General features: G+C 33.4%; 3 protein-coding genes across 3 annotated transcripts in view; 1 reads left to right on the forward strand and 2 right to left on the reverse strand.

The window, feature by feature from the left end:
* Position 1: 1 nt before the first annotated feature.
* LOC129806874 (WD repeat and FYVE domain-containing protein 3) overlaps positions 2 to 22,939 on the forward strand; it is a 49,465-nt gene continuing 26,527 nt past the window's right edge. The window contains exons 1-4 of the mRNA XM_055855685.1: positions 2 to 229; positions 16,649 to 17,460; positions 21,264 to 21,450; positions 21,520 to 22,044. Coding sequence (XP_055711660.1) covers positions 16,665 to 17,460; positions 21,264 to 21,450; positions 21,520 to 22,044 — 1,508 coding nt within the window. The 5' untranslated portion in view covers positions 2 to 229; positions 16,649 to 16,664. The remainder of the gene's footprint in view (positions 230 to 16,648; positions 17,461 to 21,263; positions 21,451 to 21,519; positions 22,045 to 22,939) is intronic.
* On the reverse strand, positions 6,811 to 8,137 carry LOC129806877 (ras-like GTP-binding protein RhoL). Its single transcript, XM_055855689.1, has 3 exons — positions 7,559 to 8,137; positions 7,353 to 7,467; positions 6,811 to 7,284 (listed from the first exon to the last, which is right to left on the reverse strand). Exons 1-3 carry the CDS (start codon positions 7,675 to 7,677, stop codon positions 6,925 to 6,927), a joined length of 594 nt encoding a protein of 197 aa, XP_055711664.1. The 5' UTR covers positions 7,678 to 8,137; the 3' UTR covers positions 6,811 to 6,924.
* On the reverse strand, positions 9,177 to 9,939 carry LOC129806878 (ras-like GTP-binding protein RhoL). Its single transcript, XM_055855690.1, has 3 exons — positions 9,746 to 9,939; positions 9,555 to 9,669; positions 9,177 to 9,494 (listed from the first exon to the last, which is right to left on the reverse strand). Exons 1-3 carry the CDS (start codon positions 9,865 to 9,867, stop codon positions 9,177 to 9,179), a joined length of 555 nt encoding a protein of 184 aa, XP_055711665.1. The 5' UTR covers positions 9,868 to 9,939.

The following is a 22,939-nucleotide window of genomic DNA, read 5'->3' on the forward strand; positions in this document are numbered from 1 at the left end:
ATCCCCACCACAGTCACCCAAGAAAAAAAACGATGTGGATGTGAAAAAAGTTTCTCTGGCCTGTTTTGTGATTGAAAAATGCATGAAAATGTGATGAAAATTGTGTAAAATTAGTGTTAAAATGTGAAAAAGTGTCCCAATAGTGAATTCCTGCTGAAGGATATCCAGAAAAAGTGGTTAATCATTCCAAAAAATAGGATTATTTCTCACTCTGCAGCTCCCAAAAAAAGTAAGTCGCGGGGATCGAATGATATGGAGGAAAAATGCACAAAAAACTCATTAAATATTTACAATTTTCTGCAAATTTTCCCCGCATTGGACAACTGGGGGGCTCTTCCGGGTATTTGGGTGGAAATTTCAACTTCCTCTTGGTGCTTCGGGGGTGAAAAATCGATTGGAAATGCGTGAGAATTTTCACACGAGCCCCCCACAAACAAGTGGAGACATCTTTCTTTTTCAACCCTGAAATATTCGTGTGTTTCTTTTTTGCAAAGTGTTTTTTTCATTGCTCTTTTTCTGGCTTTTCTTCCGCAATTTCTTATCAATTTCCTCTGTAAATCCCCTCATGAGAGTCTCTAAAATGAAAACAGACAACTCTTGATGGGGCTTATCGCAAAACAGTTGAGATATTGAGTGACGAAAGCACGCACTCCCCATATTCGAAGAGTGAAAACAAACAAAGCACAACTCGAGAAAAAATTAATTTATTCAGCATTTTTATTAGTTGACACCCACAGAAAAATCACAAGAAATGCCTCATGAAGTGCCAAAGCAGCAATAAATCTCACAATTTAATTGAAATGATTGAAATAGTACAGAGAAAATCGAGAGAGAAAATGTGATTGTCAGAGGACATCTCCCGTTGCGTGCAGATCGATAAAACCCCATCCCCAAGGGCTTTCCAGGAAGAAAATCCTCCTCATGGGGTGGAAAATTCAATGCTAAGGGCTGTAGGAGTCAAAGAAAATGTTTAATTGAATAAAAATGAGCTAGATTGAGCTAAAGGGGAGGGCGTGAAATTAGGAAGAAGAAAGTTAGAAAATTGATTTGATAGAAAATCACGAGAAAAATCAATGGAAAATAATTTTTTCCAGCCTTTTTGGGGCTTGTATGGGATGAGGAAGAGTCCACGTGTCTAATTGAATTACGGGCTGAGGGAAATTCAGGGGAAATGCACGGATTTGGGATTGGTAAATATTGTGAAAATTGAGACGAGTTTTCGTATTTACACAAGAAAATGATTGGTTAAGGCAGAGCACTATTCCACCCATGATTCACAATTTTAACCACTAATTCTTGAATGACGCGATTTCAAATTAATAATTACAGTAGGGGGAAGTGGGGTACCTTTGAAATGGGGTACCTTTGAAATACATTTTTTTCTCACTTATTTTTAGTTTGAGCTCGATTCCATTATAATTTTATGATAAAATAGCTTTACCTACACAACTGGTGATAATTTGATGATCCTAGTTCTTAGATTTTAGGATCTACGAGCACTTTCCCAAAAACAGTCTAAAAGTGTAATTCTGCTCCCGAAGTTTTTATTAATTTTCTTCACTTCAACAATCACTACCCAAAAAAGCACTGTTACAGAGGATAAAGGGTCAATGTGCATAAAATATTATAGCAAAAAATTGGATCAATCTAAGATTGTTTTTATAAATTAGCAATAAATTATCAGTAATATTTCTTGGGGCACCTTTAAAAGTCAAAATGGGGTTCTTTTGAAACACTGCTGGCAAGACTATTTTCAAGTGACCTTTTCTTATTAGACGTACACAGAGTCCAAACACTAACACAAAACTACTCTACTTGAAGCTCCACAACTCTGGACCAGTTCCCTCACATTCCCTTCAGTTACATCAATTTGTCTCTCGGCTGTGGATATTCCTGACCTACAGCGATTATTGCATTTAACTTTTTGGTAGCTTCTTAGAATTCCCACTGCAATCTTTGCCATTCCTCCTCAACGAGATCTTTGTATTCCTGATGATTTCCACACTTTGGAATACCTCACATGATCGTCGATGAAGCCTTCCTCCTTACGCAAGGGGCACATTTTAAAAAAAATGTTATGTTCTTTTAATTTGCCATTTTAGGAAATATTAGAAGTTTTTACGCCTAAAAGTTAAATATGTTGTGAATCACAATTAGCAAGAGATTTTATTTGTGATATAATTGATTTCTTCTTAAACTATATCTATAACACAGGAAAAAACCGCAAAGTTGGAACTCCATTCTCATTTTAAAGGTGCCCCACTTCCCCCTAGACTCTCTCTCAAATGGGCATTTGGGGCAAAATATCATCCGGTTTATCGATAGATTTGGGCGTCAAAGCCTTCGTAAATTCCACAAAAAGCGCTCAATTATAAAGAATCACGATAAAATAGGAAGAACTACATCGAATTTGATCAAATTAGCTTCATAATTCAACATGAAAATTGTCAACAAAATTTTTCGCCCGATTGAAAAAGAGCCGATTGAGCGAGAGTCTACTGTATTCTAAAGATAATTTGAAAGCTTATTTGGACCTAATTTTCAATTGCTGTGGGACAAATTGTGGGATAGATGGATATCTTGAATAAAATTGGTTTAGAAATAATTTTAGGCCACGCCCCTTAAAAAAATTTCTCTCCTGTAAAACTTGCTGCAAAACACTTTATTCATCAAAAAATCAACTAAATATTACCCTTTTTTCAAAAATCGTCAGTTATATCAGCATTTCTCGTAACTTCATTTTTGCGATTTTGAGATACAGTGGCGACAAGATAAATAGCACACCTTCAGCGATTTTCCTTTTTTGATGGTTTATGATACGATATCAATCTTTATACGTGATCATATCTTATTTTTAAGAAAATATAATGCCCATTATAAATAAAAATGATAATTATTTAATATTTGTATCTGTTAAAACCATGTGTTTTTGTCATTTTATGAGTTTAGGCATAATGCGTGCGGCCAATTTAAATAGCACACTTTCATTTTCTTTGAAAATATTTCCTGAAATTTACTTTTATTTCAAAATTTATTATATTTCTGTATTGTTGATCATTTATAGGGATTAATGTCACAAATTTTTGTAAAATAAAGTTATGAGAACTGAGAAATCATGTAAATGGAGCCTTTTGTGCAGATTTCCAGGCTTTACGTAAAAGAGTTTAGGATAACTAAGAATTTTTTTTTGTAAATTATATTGTTCAAGGAAGATAACCATCATTTCAATAATTTTTTATGATTAAGCATACAAATCGCGCAAAAACTCGAAAATTTCAAGAAATAATAACAATTTCTAGAGAAGATTCTGCCATTGTTTGTTTAATAAAATCGAATTCTTTTGCTGTCGTACCGAAAATAAAGGAACAAATTAAACACAATTTGAAGAAGTAACTACAGTGCCCGCTCTCTAATCCGGATCGCCGTAATCCGGACGAGTTATCGACGGTTACATTTAAAATAATTTTGAGGTCATGTATGCATGTGTGTTCAGCAATGAAAATGAATTATCCTTAATAAACAAAGTACAATAGCATAGGATTCTTTAATTACGTCTTTTTAATCTTTTTTTAAAACTTTTATTCTATTTCTACAAAAAAAACTTGTATTATATTTTCGAGACGTTGAACAAATTCAAAAAATCCATCCGGATTACGAAGCGGACATCTGTCATATTGTCTCCCAATCATCCGGATTACAAAGCGGGCACTGTACTGTGAGCATTTATTAAAAGTCAATCATGTAAAAATGCCGGGTTTGGAAGTACGGAATTAGCATTCAAACGAAACCGTACCTGTTGTTTAAATTTTATTAAAGAGCATATGCAGAAGGACCTGTAATTCTGGAATAATATTCCTTGAACAAATGCATTCCTGTTTATATTATCACAGGATATGGCATAACAAAATATTAAGATGTCCCAAAAGTCAAGAATTATGTCCTGGATACATAACTAAAAACGTAAAACTTAGCGGTGGTAATTTTATAGTGTGGGGCTACTTTTTGCCAAGTGGTGTATGGTCTGTATATGGAATATCAGGCAATTTGTTTACAAGGTTATCTTTAGGCAAGACATGTACTACAACATCGAAAAGAATTTGCTTTTGGTTTTTAAGTTTTAACCAAGCTAATGATACTAAACACACTGCCAAGAGTTTTTAAAACTGGTTCAATCAGAACAAAATTGACCTTCTGGAATGGCCGGGATGGTCTAAGGACCTCAATCCTGTTGAATTTAAAGGAAAAGATTGACCACAAGATAAATCTCTCGAATGTGACAAATTGGAATAGTTTTAAGGAGATATCCTTACTACATTAAATACAATCACATTTAAATAGTGTCAAATCCTGATTTCCTTATTGATCCTTCGTTGTCAAGCGCTCATTTTTTTCGAAAAGTTACTTAACTAAGTACAAACTTATCCAAATTTAATTTTCAAATAGAATTCGTAAGTTTTTAATTGCAGTAAAAGCTGAAAACTATCACATCTTATAAGGTGTGCTATTTATATTGCCCTCTCAATATGTGCAATTTCAAGAATTTTTTGAACGTACTAAATTTCTTGATAGAATTTTCAGGTTTTTTCTTCATATTCAAAATGCATTTAGGGGAAATGCTCATAATTTTGTCCAGTTTCTTATTTTGGACACTTTGAGGATAACATTGGACACTAAAAATAAATTGATTAAAATGATGGATTTTTATTCCAATATTTGATTAATAATGAATTCTATCTAAATATTTGTTCTTTTTGGAAGATTTTAACACTAAATACGTTAAAATTTGAATATGATTTGAGTTGAATTGCTTTGTTGAAAATTCAGTGTGAGCAATTGCTTACGAGAAATATGACAGAACTTCGTGGCTTACTTCAGTCTTATTTAGTTTTGGTGAAGTACTAACAAAGTTTGTTCGCTGTTTTTGAGTGATATTATTGAATATTCATTGAATATTGTGTTGATTCACGTTACTGATGATTTGTACATTTGACCTGAAGTGAGATTTGCCTTGTGAATTATATTTTTCGTGTGAAAAATGGGAAATTTTTTAAGACATTCACCAGTGAGGTGATGATTCTTATTTTGGACAGGTGTTTTTCTCACGAAATTTCGTAAAGTTTTAGCTTTTGTGATGACTAGGTTGGACAAATGCCTGGAGAAACAAAGGAGCATCATCTCTACGAAAGAGATGCAGTGAGAAATGCCTTGAAAGGCTCCCGGAAAGGGCAGGGAATGAGCGAATCCGCACGTACTTGGAGCACCGAAGTCAACTCACTTTAATGAATGATATGGAAAGTTTCCGGGCTTCTTGTGACATTCCACGTTTCCCTTACATGACCAGGAAGAGGACTTGGTAAGATTGGTTCATAAAATGAAGAACAATGGGCATCCTGTTGAGGCGGATTATCTGTCCAAATTTACAGCCAAGTTGTCTAAAATAAGAGTCAAATTCACCTCTACATATCAATTCATTTTTAAACGTATTAAAACTAATTTTAGTAAAAATGAGATGATAAATAGCTTGCCAAGTTTCTAAACAATCCTTCTGAAAAGAGAGTAACAAAAAAAGTCAATTAGTATAGAAAATATCGCACTTCAAACTTAGGATATCGATGCTTATATGCAGACTGTCCAAAATTATGAGCACTTCCCCTATATACAAGTTTATTTATTATTATTACTTTCATCATTTAAAACCATTATTTTTCGAAAAACAAAGCATACATTGTAGTGTCCGAAACTGTGCTATTTATCTTGTCGCCACTGTATATACTTATTTGAGATCAGTGTAATTTTGTTTATTAAACGCACTTGAAAAAAAGAAACTTTTATAAGCCAAATAAAAAATATTTTAAACAAAAGTTATCGTAAGTGCCCTTAATTAATCAAAATTTATCAGAATTTGTCGTAATTTCCATTATTGGGGAAGTTTTACGACAAATTTCCATACAAAATTTTCAGTAATCAGCATTTGCCGTATCTTCTTTTGCTCGTTCGCGTGGCTTGTAATTTGCAACAAAAATGTAATATTTTTCAATAAAACGTTCACAAATTCTTCCAAATATCCAAAGACAGTGCGAATATTGCACCATGAAATTAATTAATTCATTATTTCTGAGAAAAAAAGTGAGAAAAAATCCCTGCCCATCTGTCATTAAACATCAAAATTTTAATTTTAGGCCTATTTTTGGTTTTTGAACCTACGAAAAAGGTCTAGGATCTGCAGTTTGTAAGGAAATGAAATATGAGGTGTTATATATATTATAGAATATATGGTTATGGATTAGATTCATTTAGAAATATAGAAAAAATCAACTTTTACACATCTGTAGCATTACAAACCTGCAAAGACTTCCCTACTAAATAAACACTAAATAAATTACAGAAAATACAAAATAATTTTTCTAGTTAATTTGTAGCATAAAAGGGATGGCAAAGCGTCCCAGGCTTTGCTAAATGCTCGAACTCATGACTCAGATGCTATACCTCAAAAGTACTTTTGCATCATTTACCATTTACCGGTACAAAACTGATTTGAATCGATTCATAAATCATTCAACAGGTTCCACAAAATAGTTTAAAGAGTAATAAAAATTATATTCGAACAAAAGTTACTTATAGGTAATTAACCGGTTCACAACCGATTTGAATCGATTTATAAATCACTCAAAATATTTCCCAAAATACACCTCAGGAGTAATTTAATTGAATTTCGTATAAAAAATATTTATCGGTTATGAACCGGTTCATTACCGATTACTCTCTCCGTAGAGTTCAAGCAGTAAAAACTAGTGATAATAAAGTGGGTCACTGGCAATTTTATTTGTTGTAGGTTCTAAAAATTTCAATTGCAAAAAAGTTGCCCGGAGTCCTGCTGTTTTCTATCTGTACTTTATTGTGAAAATTAACAATTTTTTGTAATAATTAAAACCTCGGTTTAAATACCATACTAATTCCGCAACAGCATGAAATTTTCCGATTACTTTCACTTTCAATTTGAATGATCCCATCAACTGCTGCCCTAACAGCTTCATAAAAAACTTCATTCACATTTTCTTGTGTTTTTGCTGAACATTCAATGAAACTATTGGCCCTTATGGATTTCCCAAGGGCTTCACCTTCTTGGGTAGAGACTGAAGAGCGTATCCTAGCATCAGATTTGGTGCCCACAAGAAGAGTTGGAGCGTTTGGTTTCTTCTCGCGAAGTTCTTTAATCCATTTCAGTTTGATACTGTTGAAGGAATCTCTCTCTGGGATGGCGTAGCATAAAATAAAAGCATCTGCCTAATTAGGGTTTTGATCAAATTATTACTAATGTAAATTGCATTCTAAAAAAACAAAAAAAAACTTACAGATTCGTATAAAAGTCCTCTTAGTCTTTCATATCCCTCTTGACCAGCTGTATCTTCAAGACTAACTATGTACTCTACGTTATCTACAGTCACTGTAATTTCATTCACGTCACATCTTCTTGTAAAGAATCAAAAAGAAAAATATTAAAAAAAAAGAAACCTGTAAAAGTGAAGCTCTGAGAGAAGAATTTTAAATAGATATTTACACTGTAGGATTGTAAGATTCCTGGAAGAATCCTTGTGTATAAGTTGTAACTAACGATGTCTTTCCAACACTTCCATCACCAACAATAACAATACTTTTCTGATTGCCATTTGAAGGCATAGCCAAGTCGTACAAATTGAGCAAAAGAGTGACCAACTTCACAGTTTTAAACGAAGTATATATGGGAAATATACTGAGAATTGATGAAGGCCTAATAAATTTATTGCTTCAATTTCTGAGTAAATTTTATCGAGTGCAATCTTATCAAAATTCAACGATAATCTCTCAAGTTAAAGAGGGTATGGGAGACTGGGGCAAAAAGTCACAAAACGGATATTTTATTTTTTTTACAAGCTACCCGAGCACCTCCAAAATTTCTAATTAGCACAGTTTTATAGGAAATTTACCGCTCTACAACTCTGTGAAAGTCATTTTATTCTATTTTGTAAGGGAATATATTTATCTAGCCGTTTTCTAAAAAGTAACTTTGTGATCATTCTCAAAAATGCTGGGGCAAATAGTATTAGGCATAAGATACTATCACATTTTGATTCGCTTTATTACGGGATTCCGTAAATTTATGTAAAATACCCAGATTACATACAGTAGGTGCCAAAAGTTTGTTGCCTCATGTATGTTCGGCAAATCAGGTGATAAAAATGATAGAAAAAAATACTTTTTATTTTTTTTTTCTTTTCGCAAATTAGTTGCCTGTAATCCGTAGATCTTATTTATGTATTTCGGAAAAATTATTTAATTTTATTTCATATAAAAAATTATTGTTTTCCAAAAGTTGGTCATTTTTAAAAAAAAATCAAAAGTTTGTTGCATTTAAAAAATAAGGCATTTAGAGGTATCGGAGCAGGATGTCTTCTATGGCAAAAATGTAGTCCTAAATGGAGTCTATTGTGTGCTGAAGAGAGTGCACTAATATTTAGTTTAGTTTAGTTTATATGATTTTTCAAAAGTTGCTTTCTTAGGTAATTTTTGAGAAATTTTAGTTTGATTTTGTTTTTCCGCACCCAAGGATTTTTTGAAAAAATATCACATAATTTTCAAGTTGAAGCACAACTACTTACCTTTCCAACGGATGCTCATTTATTAAGTTCTGTACACTAGAACCGGAGGAATAATTGACAATATGTGACAAAACAGCAAAAACAAAAAAAAAATAATTAAAGAAAATTGTGACGTATAGGAGAAAAACCAAGATCAGATTCTTGATCAGGGGACTCGACTCTACCAAACGTACCATGTGAGATCCATGTGCCAAAAAGAAGTTGTCAATTTGTTGCATAGTGTAATTGATATCTTCTGCACGGAAAATATTTCAAAAATAGGGCTAAAAATTTCGATATTTTTTATTTTCTAAATTCCTTGTTCAAATTTTAACAAACTTACGACATTGAAGAAAACCTATAGAGGCTATCTATGGAAAAAAAATTAAGCCGATATCTTATTTATCTTGGAAGATATTGAATTTTAAAATTTTGGATTTGTGACTTTTTGCCCCAGTCTCCCCTATCATTTTCACTTTGAGTTCTTAGAAATGATACTTAACCTATTTTCTAAAAGAAAATTATTCTTCATTAATTGAAAATTAAAACTAAAATTTATCATTAGGACCAACACATACATGTCTTCCTATTTTGTATTTTTCCAACTATTGCAGCTCGAACTGCCTCATGAATAACTTCATTGATATTTTTTTGTGTTTTTGCCGAACATTCAATGAACTTATTAGCTCCGATCTTCTTCGCAAGGGCTTTACCTTCTCGGGAAGATACAAATGTGGGTGTTTTGATGTCGAATTTGGTTCCCACTAGAATAAAAGGAGCATCTTTATTGGCACTATTTAACTTGTGAATCCATCTTTGAGAAATATTTTCAAAAGATATCCTCTTGGGGATGGAATAGCACAGAATGATGGCATCAGCCTGAAAAAAATGGGCTTTGTATTATTGCTTTTCAAACTTTTTCACCAGTTTGTCACTCACCAGATCATAAGCAAAACTACTGGCCATTTCGTAATCTTCTTGTCCGGCTGTATCATGAAATTGTACCCAATATGCTTGTCCGTCAACATTAACAACAAGTTCTTTGCGATCGTAACTAAAAGTAGAAAAATAAAGAAAAAAAAATAGTACACTAAGATAGATTTAGGTATAGTTATCTTTTGTTGACTTACATTGTTGGTCCAAAGGATTCCTGATAGAAATCGTTTATATAAGTAAACAAAAATGTAGTTTTACCAACTCGTCCATCACCAACTACAACAATGTGTTTGCAATTTCTGTTGAGAGACATCATCAAAATGTAGCACTTGAAAGCTTTATAGAATTATGGATACTGGGGTTTGCTGATGCAAAATTGTGTTCTTTTATATTAATCTTATCTGAAGAGTGACTAAAAGTAAGAAAAAAAATATCGGTTGATTTGCAGAAATTCAATGGTTTTTGAGGTTCATTTGGAGCTTTATCTGTTTTGTTTTGCTAATTCTGGGAAGTAGCAAATGATATTGCCAATTACAAGAAAAAGTTTTTGCTTTTACTGCTCGAATACAAGGAGAAAGTGCTTAGAAGGAATATTAAAAAAAAAATCACTATTTATTTGAAGTATATATACGTACTTTCCTATTCATTGCTATATTTATCAGGTTGATACAAACATATTTTCACAAATTATACGCAAAAATATATCTTTTGCTGATTAACTGCCCCGGTCGACCCTGTAATTTCATTTCTACACTGACAAAGAGAAATCCGAAAAAGTTAAAATTATATTCGGGAAATAATAATTTTACCCTGGAGGATTGATCCGAAAACGGTGTAAATATTACCCTTTTTAGGTGTATTATGGGTTAAAGTTACCCTTCTTTCATGTTGATTTTACCCTTAAAAGGTGTAAAATTAATACTAAAAAATGTTGATATATTTTTTTTACACCCAAAAAGTGTTAAAGTTATGACGAAAAAAAGTTAATCGAAGCCTCTTTTTTTCTCAGTGTGTCTCTTAATGGTCTATTAAAGACCAAACAGATAGAGATATTGACTTTGAATCTTCGTGACAACAATATTTTGCATATATTACGGCGTTTCTGTAACTTATTCAAAAGAAATCTTCTGAATATGCATATTTTCTATATGTGCAAAATAATCGCGTAGTATTGTTCTGTCCTGAAAATATGATTAATCCAGGCACCCCTGATAACCACTTGCCAAGGGAAACTAGAAGGAATAAGTTAATTTAAATGTAGTTTATACACATTGAGAGCATTAATCTTAAAAATAGCATCTGTTTTGTGAAACTGTTCCATCCTTTCCTAGATTATTTACTTTTATTCCGGCACAGAATATATAATATTATCCATGAAAATTTCATATCGTTTTACAGGATTTCAGGCGAAATTCGCAGGGTGCGTTGCTTTTTGTCGGTTAAATTCATTAAATTAGAGATACACAGAAAAAAAAAATTTCGTAAAAATGTTCGTAAATGTTTGTGAATTCCTATGGGGGACCTACGAAGTGCTTGTAAACCGTGTAACCCACAAACAAGTTCGTAAAAGTTTGTACTTTTTTTCACAAACATTGTTCGTAACATGATCACTTGACGAGCATTTTTTGTACTTTTACAAACATTTGTTTGTAAATGTTCGTAAACACACAAAAAAATGTTCGTAAAATTTTGTCATTAGTTCGTGAATTTTTGTACACCTGACGAACATTTTACGAACATTTACGAACAAATGTTTGTAAAAGTACAAAAAATGCTCGTCAAGTGATCATGTTACAAACAATGTTTGTGAAAAAAGTACAAACTTTTACGAACTTGTTTGTGGGTTATACGATTTACGAGCATTTCGTAAGTCCTTAATAGGAATTCACAAACATTTACGAACATTTTTACAAAATATTTTTTTCTGTGTAGAAGATAGGTACCGTAGATGTGGGTGACTTTGTTCACCGTGAGTGACTTTGCTCCCCTCATGCTTGTAAGATTTTCTTTAATTCTAGCACTCAAGAATGGTCCTTACGCCGATCTGATTTACCATGTCTGATCGCTAAGGATGGTTTTTAAACATTAGAATTAAAGAAAAGTTTACGAAAAGTAGGGGAAAGTGGTCTGCCTTTGAATGCGGCAACCTTTGAATGTTTCAATTTTTCTCTTATTTCCCAAAGCGAAAATTCTATTTTGTGAACCATGTTAATACTATTAAATATTTTCTATTATCTTCGATCAACAAAATAGAATTTTAATTTTGGGAAATATGAGAAAAGTTGAAGCATTCAAAGGCTGCCGCATTCAAAGGCAGGCCACTTTCCCCTAGTCGGGTAAAGTCAGCCGTATCTACGGAAGATTATTTTAAGAATTTAAGCATCACCTACCTCAGTGGTAAACATGTTTCTCACAATATAATCAATGAAGTTGATGTTAGGAATTGGTCAAGAGTTGAATTTAATCCAGGCTTTCGGCTACTTTCTCCTGAATTCTGAGGACCAGTCTTGAGTTTCTAGAACCGAATTATATTCTTCCGAACAGTAGAGTAGCTCACTTCTCGATCAATTTCGCGATTTCAGCATAGCTCGCTTTTGGATTCTGAGGAACTTGTGAGAATTGTAGAGAATACTACTTGAGAAATTTTCGAGTAAATAGTTTTTAACGGGATTGGACAAAGGTCGAATATCCTCAAGAGAAGAAATTATTGATTCCCAAGACATTGATGGTTTAATTGTCTCTGTAGGCAACTGCTGAACTGTTGAAGTTTGCATAAGAGGGAGATTTCCAGTAGAAATTGGGAATTACTCTCCATTTTGACCGTAACGATTTGCGCGCCATTTACAATCTTGTCAAAAATCAACGTCGCATTCATCCCCGTTCAGGTGTCCCAAACATCCCCGCGAGTAGTTTTGGTATTTAAAACCTTTAAGTAAAAAACAAGAGCGTATAGTCTCTGAAATTTTTATAAAAATATGTTCCCAGATTACACTGCTACCTAATGAGATAAAAAAGTTTTGATTATATATCGCTGATATTAAATACAAAGAGGAAAACTGAGACGTCAAAATATACTATTTTTATCAATTTAAAAAAAAATGTTCATAGAATTTAAGCAATAGAATTGAGGATATCCATTCTTTTAGTCAAGATACCGTCGTTGCGGGTGACTTTGCACGTTTTTTCGCTGTTTTTCAACTTTACCCTCTAAAAGTGGACAGTTAATGTGAAGGAAGGGGGTGAATGGGTAAAATTATTTGTATTCAGTTGTTAATGAATGGATTTTGTGCCACTAACATTAATTTTATAAAATTTTACTATGTTTAAAAAAATCAAGAAAAAAGGCTTGCACTGGGGATAACGTGCGGGTGACTTTGCACTTTTTAATAAATACTAAAAAATCAACAATTTCTGATAATAAACGACAATGAAGATCTTCAGTTCTAAGGGTAAGATGCACGAGATCTACAAGATGACGTGGTCGCCATCTTGATTTGACGTTTCTGTCCGCCATTTTGAATAACTGTCAAACCCTAAAACTAGTCCGATTGGGTTGAAATTTTAGTATGTTGTAGCTGACGTCAAGACCTTTTCAAAACGTATCTACGTTCCAGTCTACGTCAAGTATTTACCTAGATACAGAGGCTCAAAGTTTTAAATTTTGTAATACTCATATTTTGGCGGTCTTTATTTTTTAATATTCAATATTTGAAACCTAAACGAAATGCCTCAGTAACTATTAAAAATGGTTGAGACTTTTATTTTATATATTTATTTACTCTAACATAATTGAAAAAGAAATAAACGAAAAGCGCATTTAATTAATTTTTTATTTTTCATCTTTGCGAAAACAGTTTTTAAGATTCTTAAATAATGCACTGTTATAAACAAAAACATTACTTTTCTTTTTGTTTGATTCTTAGATCTCATCGCCTAACGATAGCGCTGTCTTTTTTGTGATGGTTTTGATAAAAAAAGCTCCCTGTAGTTCTGTATTCATGAAAATGTCAAAATTTTGAACTTGGAGCCCCTATGTCCAGACAATAACTTGACCTAGGTCGGATTTTATATATGTTCTGAAAAGGCCTTGACATAAGCTATAACATACTAAAATTTCAGCTCAATCGGATGAGATTCTTGTTTTGACAGTTATTCAAAATGGCGGACAGAAACGTCAAATAAAGATGGCGACCATACCATCTCGTAGATCTCGGTCATTTTATATTAAATTCACACAAAATTGGATAATTTTTAACCAAATACTTCTATAATAAAGCTTTAGAAAGACCATTATATGCAATTATATAACATAAATCATGCGTTCTTAGGAAGATAATAGGGAAAAAATATTTTAATAAAAATAATCAACAAAATCGAAGTGAATTATTCTAGCCAGATAAATTTAGAATACATTTGCGCAATTTATTACACTGAAATCGCTTTTCGAATTGCACCTTCAGATAACTTTTTCACGGAGCCGTTTTTTGACAAAATACCTATACTAGCATTTCATTTACTGTTACTGAAACTACAAGAATCCTTTTAGGGATCATTGTACCTTACTTGGTACATAACATATCCCTATATACTTTGACATGGTAGACCGGATCGGCGAAGACCATCAATAAGTGCTGGAATTTATGAAAGTCTTAAGGACAGCAGAGTGTAAAGTCACCCCCCGAGTGCAAAGTCACCCGCAACGACGGTACCTCTTATTGTTGCCTACGATTGAGTAGTGGTTAAATCCCATTTATTTCAATAATTAATGAAAAAATCGCCTCGTCCCATACAACCCCTGTCCCAAACCTCTACGGTCTCCCTTACACACTTTAGAATTGAATTGAACATGTGCTCAATTCAATAGTGCTCTGCGGCGTAAGTTCTTTTTATCGTATGCCAACGCCATTTTGTGTTTTTTTTGGCTTGCCAGAAAATGTAAATTTATCAATGTTTTCGCTAAATTCAGCAAGTTTCCGCGGTTTTTTTCACGATTTTTGATTATAATGGACCTTATTCAGAGTAAATCGTTCACCGCGATTGATATGAACCCCAAAGACACCTTTCAGAACCCATAAGGATGGTAGGGTTGGACGTGTTACCGTGGTATCACACTAGAGAATTTCACATTAAAATTTTAATGTGATTCATATTAATTGTTGCTGATATGTGTCCTAATGTGCAATTTTCGTCAAGAGTTTTTAGAAATCGATTCATTTAGTAATAAAAAAATGGTCTCGAGTCACAAAAATTGGTTTAAATATATTAAAATAGCATAAATAAGATTGATAATTAATGAGCAAATTAATGAGAATTGAGCAAATTTATGAGCAAAACTTGCCCATTAAATTTTCATCAGGTTCTACTTTGTTGCAGTCATTCGCGTAGTTTCTGCGCCACATTTTTCTCACCAATTTATTCGTGATTAAATTGTGATAAAAAGTAGTGCTAATACCTACTATTTATCGCGCATGAGATGGAGAAAGGACAAAAGACATTGAAAAAGATCGGTGAAGAGTAAGAAAAAAGCTAAACAAAAATGTGTTCGATCTGCATTTTATATTCCTTCATACAAAAATAGTGGCAGCAGATTTGATGGTTTTGAGGCCGTTTGCGACAAATTGAGTTACCAATCGCCGGAACTCACACCTCAGTCGGGATTTGGGTGATATTATGGCTCCCTCATTTTCGTAGTCTTCTTTTGAAAATAAAGCCCTACGATTTGAATGAAGCAGCTCTTTAAATTCCTCCGAAGTCAACCGGAGAAAATTATTATGTCCAAAAAAATCGTCCCAGAGAATTTCAACGACACCATGTGAAGGTCGCGTTAGGAGCCAATCTCTCGCCCACATCCTCCTTTTTTCCGCTTAGCGGGTCCTTTTACACGACATAAAAGTAGCGCACAGGAGGAAAACTACCTCTTCTTCGCTAAAATCGCACATTTTCGCTCAAACGACTGAAATGCTTCAAAAACAAAAACACTCATCTGACAACCCGTGTGCCATCGTGACATTGAGCAATTCTAGCAATGTGTCCTGACTAAATCAGCGATTTCGAGTGGTTCTAGAAGTTTTAATGAGCAACTTTTCACTTTAACTTTAATGTGAAATTTTCTAGTGTGATAACTCCGTTAAGGGAATAAAGGATTTGGATTTGTGGGTTCGTCCATGGACTGGGTTGATATGTGTCGAATAGGCCGTACACTATACAGAATTAGATACAGTTTCCCTAAATCGTAATAAAATGCATTGCTTTTGTCTAAAACCTTCAGGAGAATGGCAGAAGTGTGCACATTTCCGAATAACGCTTCTGGACGGTCTACAATGTAGGGGAAACTGGGGCACCACCAAACACTACAATTTTTTAATAAGATATCCGATTTCAGAGGAAAAGACTTATACAAATTTTTAGGCATTATAGGCATGCTTGTCCACTGAAGAAATGGTCGAGATAGTCTAAATAGTTTAGAAATAAAAAATAGTGTTTGGTGCTACCCGTGTTTGGTGGTGCCCCAGTTTCCCCTATTTATCACTTGCTATCTCCATACGATTTACAATTTAATCAAACTTGTGTCAAGTTTTTAGTGAAAAATCACAAATATTAATCACTTTTAATCTGTTTATGAATTGGTAAATGATTTTTATCAATCAAAACTCCAATTGTATTACTTTTACGGCTTCTATTTGCTTTATTTTAGAAATATTTTACGATGATTTTTTTAATTGGTTTAAATTTGTCGTGGAGCGATAAAAACTGAGAAAGATAAATGTAGTGAAAAGTATACTTTGGGAATTGCTTGATTTCGTGAGGAAGATTATTTTTCCAACGGTGTTTCTTGTAATTTTGCAAAAACCACATTTTGCATTAATAGTTATAGCTGTGCTTTGGGGAAGAATGTGAGCTATTTCCCATTGGTATGGGCGTTATGAAGGGAATCCCATTCAAAAGCGACTCTCTTCTGTCTTTCATTTCAATAGACAGTTTTTTTTTTCACCATTCATTGTGTATTTTTCCTCTTATTGCCATCCATAATAAAAGTTTGAGTGAGATTTTCACTGAAATCTCCCTTTCGCCTTTTATGTGCGCGCCTACTACCCCAGAAACCCTCTAGCCATCATGAATATAATGCGGAAGTTGAGGAGTGGAGCTGTTGGTAGTGACAGTTCTGGAGAATTATCTCTAGAATCTTCAAGTCATACTGAATTGGGTCTGATGCACCTCAAGAAACTCTTCAATGAATATACCCATCCGAAGGAGCCACTCAGTGAGACTGAAAGGGATTATAAGCTCTACAATATGCTTCCACTGTTTTGCAAAGTATTTGGCTCTACGAATTCAAGTGATATGAATGAACAGTTTTGGGATATATTGGCTTTTGCCCAGCAAGTTTCGCGTTTGATGGTGTCAGAGATTCGACGGAGGGCTTCGAATCAGAGCACAGAAGCTGCTTCCATTGCCATTGTGAAGTTCTTTGAGATTGAGAATAGTGAGGAATCGAGCAATGGATGGATGTTGCTGTCTGCTCTGAATCTCTTGGCTGTGGGAGATGCCTCATTGATTCAGGTTATGACAACAGCTTCAGTACCCTCAACACTTGTCAAATGCCTCTATTTGTTCTTTGATCTGCCGGAAATTCCCGAAGAGGAAGCCGATCGGGATGATGGAAGTGAATTTACACAGAGAGAAAGACGGATACTGCTACAGAAGATTTTTGTGCAGGTCCTTGTCAAACTCTGTTCATTTCCGTATCCGGCTGAGGAATTGGCCAAAATGGATGATCTCACACTACTCTTCTCAGCCATTACATCTCAATGTCCAGCACATAATGTTATGTGGAGAAAATCTGCTGCCGAAGTACTAACAACCCTCTCCAGGCACGGACTCACGGGACCTGTTGTGGACTACATTCACTGTAAGTGTCCAATTGAGTTACTTTATTAAGTGCTTAAATGAGAAATCTCGATTGCTGCAGAGTGTCGTGTTGGAAATAATCAATTTGAGTAAGAGAGAGCGGCAAAAAAGTCCTTATTAATTCAATTTCGTGACGGGAGGAAAATATTGCCGTAGGGTTTTTGCTGTGAATCAAAAGGAAAAGTAATTCATGAATTACTGCTTAGGGTGTTTCAAAAAGGACGAAATGTTAATTGAGAAAATTTGAAAACTTTAATTAGCATCGTTAAAATATTTCGAATTAATCCTTTTGAAACAGCAAATCATCAGTTGAGCTTTGAATTACAGCTCGTTTTTTTTCTTCTGACAAAAAGTTTTGTCAATTTAAGGAGGAAAGTTTGTCAAAAGGATATAATTAATTTAGAGGTAACAAAATTTGACAAAACTTTTGTCAAAATTGTGTTTTGTTGTCAAAAAGTTTGTCAAATCAGCGGTAATCTGAATTTTGTTAAAAGTTTGTCAAAAGGATGTTTTTACAATGCTGTTATCGACCCTCTTGATGGCCTCTACACACTAGGAGAAATTTCTTCAAAAAATGCCTTTTTAAAGGAAATTTTCGCTTATCCTCAAAATATCCTTGTAGGCAGAAATGGACAGAATTTTGTCAGGAATTTTTAAAAAAGGCAATTTTTTACGAAAATTTCTTCTAGTGTGTAGACACCCTGAGTCGATACCCTGAATCTGCCAGTAGCGCTTTTTATATGTGATCGTGCCTAGGTGCCTACAGATTGGAGCTCATTTCATCAAGAATTATTTTAAAAAATCTTGAAAGAAAAATTACTATTTTTGAAGGAATTTTTGAAGAAAAATGCCTCCATATTGGGTTTATTGTCCCTTAAAAAATTTTGACAGATTACTATCATTCCCAAGTCTCTTGCTCTTGTAATTGTTTTTCATGAAAATTTGTTATTTTTCTGCTAGAAAAAGTGAAAAAGGCGTTTGGTGAAGTTCCTTGGGATAGTGTTTAATGAATTTTTGAGGTAAATATTACAAAAATGAGAAGGAAGAGTGTTTTTTATGGAGATATCGTTCCTGGTGGAATCCAATCCATAGCCTTTAAAGGAATATTTCCTCTGATTTTTCTCTGGATATTGACAGAAATTATTGCAACTGTGTATTCCTGAGGTGTTCTTCAGTACACTGTTGCAATGATTTCCGCCAATATCTAGAGAAAAATCAGAGGAAATGTTCCTTCAAATCGGAATCGACTTGAAACATCTCCAAAATAAAACACTCTTCTTTTGCATTTTTAGAAAATTTGCCACAAAAATTCACTAAATACTATCCCACGGAACTTCAAGAAATGGTTTTCTCACTTTTTCCAGCAGAAAATAACACATTTTCATGAAAAACAATCTTGAATGAAAAAAAAACAATGATGGTTTCCTTCAAAAACTCTGCCAAAAATGACTTTAGTGAATTTTGTGCCAATTTGTAGGGGGTAATTTTTTTCAAAAATGTTTGATATAAATTACCTTGAATTTGATATGATTTTTCAGAGAAATTGCCTACACATTAAACAAATTTTCCTCAAAAATCCATCTTTTTGTCAAAGATTCATACATGATTAGGCACATTTTTTGATGAATAATTCTTAAAGATAATTTTTGACGGAAATATGTCATAATGTGTAGACACCTTTATTATCATAAATTTTGAAGATTTTATGTATATCCTGGAAAGATTTTTCATAAATTAAATAATTGACGACGAAGATTCATTCCCGCAGTATATCTGGACAATTTTCCTCTTTTTTACTTCTTCTAACTTGCCATTTTAACCTAAATTATGAATTATTAAAAAACAGTTTATTTCTTGTTATTTATCATCACTTTTGAACACATATATTTACGAGTGACAACTTTATAAATGTGTAAATCCACCAACGTCAAATGACATAAACTCAAAACAACCGGTTTGCATTAAGTTGGTTGCATATTTTAACCATTTTGATTAACTTTTCAATTGAGGCAACAAACTTTTTGACGCATCAAAAATAATCAGCTTTTTGAAAAAGAATTATTTTTTATATGAAATAAAATAAAATTATTTTTTTTTAAATATATAAATAAGATCTACGGATTACAGGGAAGTTATTTGCAAAAAGAAAAAATTGAAAAGTAATTTTTTCTATCAGTTTTTGCACCTTGTTTCCCGAACGCATATGACGCAACAAACTTTTGGCACCTACTATAGATCTTGCTCAGGATTTTGTTTACCAATTTGACAAAAGTTTGGATGGAAAAACATCCTTTTGACAAACTTTTAAGAAGATCAAGTTTGTCGCCGATTTGATAATTTTTTCTTGTTAAATTGACAAAACTTTTTTCAGTGTAACATTATTTTATCAATCTTTTAAATACAAATTTCTGGGAATACCGGGACTTTGCAAAGTTTCGGGTGAAATAGAGAATCTGACTTTTTATTTTAGCCAAGACACATTTGGGAGAATCGTAAATCACGGAAATGTTATCTAGGAAATTATCCACTACATTCAGGAGATTTTCCAAGACTCTCCACGGGATCTATTTAAAAATGAATCATATTTTAAATTTTGTTTTAGTTTCCTTCTAAAATGGAGCATCTAAACGAGAGAATTTAAATTCGAAAAGCGTATTTCGAAATAAAAGTTCCTTATAAAGCTGTAGCATGGAGTGGTTTTGTCAATTTTTTTTGGCGCATTAAATATATCTTTTCAAAAGTTTTTCATGGTTATGTTCGAGTATTCTAATATTCAGGCTACTCTTAAAAGCTTAACTTTTTCGTCTCCTCCGGGACTCTGGTACCCATGGAAAAAAGAATTTTTTGGACTACAAAAAATCACTAAAGAAGGTTTTTCGAGACTTATCGGTGCATTTCGAAATAAACCCGTTTAGAGGCAGCCAACGAGGGTATTTCGAAATGCACCCAATCTTTCCATACAGAAGTAGGTCTTGAAAACTTCGAAAATCTATTTGAAGATCCAAAAAAGAGACTTTCTTACTTTTTGATAATTCCGCAAAGTGGCTGAGGTACATCCTGTTTGAATTTCGAAGTGCTCAAGTGTCAAAATGTGACGGTCTTCACATTGTTTTGAGGAAAAAACAGAACAACGACGTTTACTGTTCTTGCCCCAGTATTTAATCACTCCATAATCACTGGTTAACTCTTTTGCCAGCTTTTTAGTGTGATATTTGTTAAATTTTTCCCACCTTGTTCGAAAATTTTGCATGAAAATTCGAAATTGAGTTTGAATTCTTCGAACTTCAACGATTTTTTGTGCAAATAGAGTTCCATTTACGTTTTATCCAAGACACTATTGGAGAATCAAAATCTACTTCTGTTTGGGCTCAATGCAGCGATAAGTCTCAGTAAATCTACCTTTGTGCTTCAGATGGTTCGTGTCTAGGATAAAATCTTTCCATTGTCTGTTATAATGGTTGTCTTGGCTAAAGCCAGTGGGTCTTGGTTAAAAAAAAATTGTCAGAAAAGAATTAATGAGCTTGAATTATTTACAATGTTCGAAGAATTCGATTCTGAGCTCTCGAAGTGAAAAGGTCAATGGTTTTTTTTAATTTCAAAAGGGCTGTTTGGAGTCAAAATACCTTCGTTTAAATGCTCTGAAAGGCCAAATTTAATGATTTGAAAGCTTGATGAATCTTTTGAAATTGAAGGAAAAAAAAACGAAATGACAATAAAATTCAATTAAAATAGAAAGCATTGTAAAATTGAATTTCCGCAAGGAAGAAATGAATAAGTAATATTAGAAATTGTTTGAATTTGCAGCCAAAGGATGTATGGCATTGTGCATTGACAATATGCAGAGAGTGCCACAGTTGACGCCTCTGGAGGTGGTTGAGATGCTTGTGGCGGTCTTTTGTTTCCTCAAGGACTCGAGTGAGGTGTCTCAGATACTTCTTGATGACTTCCGAGCATGTCAGGGATACAGTTTCCTGGCGGATTTCATCATAAAGTGAGTTGTGTTTGGGTAAACTTTCTCTCCTTGACAGGTTTTAGTAAGCACATATTTGCTTTTGTGTAGGCTCGACAATGATCGACAGAAGAATTCTGAGGCTCAGGCAGCCATCAGGAATCTCGTTCTGATGATTGCTTCACTGTGCATGTGTGGCTACACTGAATTGCGTCCGAATCTCAATCAATCGGGATCCCTGTTCCAAATGCAGGGCTTCACAATGCCTCAAACATCATCCCGCGGGACGTGCATTCGGAATGTTCATGCCTTTCAGGTGCTTCAGACAATTTTTCTCAAATCCAACTCAACTCCACTCTGTTGCAATATTCTCGATGCCATTTCGAGTGTCTATCACTCAGACAATGCCAATTACTTCATCTTGGAGTCCCAGAACACACTGTGTCAATTCACGGAGAAGATCCATGTTAAGAGTCAGGAGATTCAGGAGAAATTCTTCGAACTGCTGGAATTCATTGTGTTTCAACTGAATTTTGTACCATGCAAGGAATTGATCTCAATGTCAATTTTGCTAAAGAGCAATTTATCAATTGACTGCAGTATTTCCTGTATGAAGACCCTGCTCAACATTCTCAAGTGAGTACAAATTTATTTTATCAAATTTTTGACTGCGAAATTTAGTCAAGATTGTTTTTTTTAAATGCGAAAATATTCAAAGCTAAGTGCAAAGGTTTACCTTTTGCATTTTTTTTTTTATCTGCAAAGTTTTATCCAAGTTTTTTTTGCAGATAAATCAATAATTTAAATTTTTTTTTAATATTTTTTTTTGTTCTTTGAAATTTTCTTTAGAAAAAAAATACACAGTGCAGAAGAAAAATAACTTGCGTTTTTTGCAAAGTCCTGTAATTTTGTAGAAAAATATTTCTTGAATTATAAAAGATTTTAAATGCTTTTCAGGAATTACCTTTTTAATTTTTATTTTTTCATGTTAAAAAATATACTATTGTAAAAGTTTTGCAAGAGGAAAATTTCATGATTTTTTTGAAAAATTATTTTGGAACTCATTGAATTTTAAATGTTTTTTTTTGTATTAATTTTGGTCTTGAATTTTTTAAAGACAAATTGCAAAAACTTCAAAGTAAAAAATAGTTTCAAGCGCAAATTGAAAATCCTGAGATTCCAAAAATTCCAGGGTCCTGAGAAAATCCTAGAAACTCGTAATCCCGCAAATTTGGGAATTCCAAAAATTGTAGAGCTCTGAAAATTCAGGTATCTCGAAATCCCGAAAATACTAGGTTTCCGAAAATTGCAGAGTCCTGAAAATTCTGTTCTGTGGAAATCTCGAAAATTCCGAGATACCAAAAGCTGCATAGTCCCTAAAATTCTGGATTCTAAATATTACATGGTCTTGAAAATCCTAGAATCCTGAAAATTGCGGAGTCTTTAAATTTTGGGATCTCGAAATCTTGAACATTCTATGATTCCAAAAAAATGCGGGGTCCTGAAAATCTTTAGATCTCGAAATCCCGTA

This window comes from Phlebotomus papatasi, chromosome 3, assembly GCF_024763615.1.
Source record: "Phlebotomus papatasi isolate M1 chromosome 3, Ppap_2.1, whole genome shotgun sequence".
NCBI lineage: Eukaryota > Metazoa > Arthropoda > Insecta > Diptera > Psychodidae > Phlebotomus > Phlebotomus papatasi.

Coding starts and splice junctions, on each gene's coding strand:
- LOC129806878 (XM_055855690.1), bottom strand. CDS start 9,867: ATGATGTCTCTCAACAGAAATTGCAAACACATTGTTGTAGTTGGTGAT. Junction 9,670..9,745: donor GAATCCTTTGGACCAACAAT/GTAAGTCAACAA, acceptor TTCTACTTTTAG/TTACGATCGCAAAGAACTTG. Junction 9,495..9,554: donor GTAGTTTTGCTTATGATCTG/GTGAGTGACAAA, acceptor CATTTTTTTCAG/GCTGATGCCATCATTCTGTG.
- LOC129806877 (XM_055855689.1), bottom strand. CDS start 7,677: ATGCCTTCAAATGGCAATCAGAAAAGTATTGTTATTGTTGGTGATGGA. Junction 7,468..7,558: donor GAATCTTACAATCCTACAGT/GTAAATATCTAT, acceptor CTTTACAAGAAG/ATGTGACGTGAATGAAATTA. Junction 7,285..7,352: donor GAGGACTTTTATACGAATCT/GTAAGTTTTTTT, acceptor AACCCTAATTAG/GCAGATGCTTTTATTTTATG.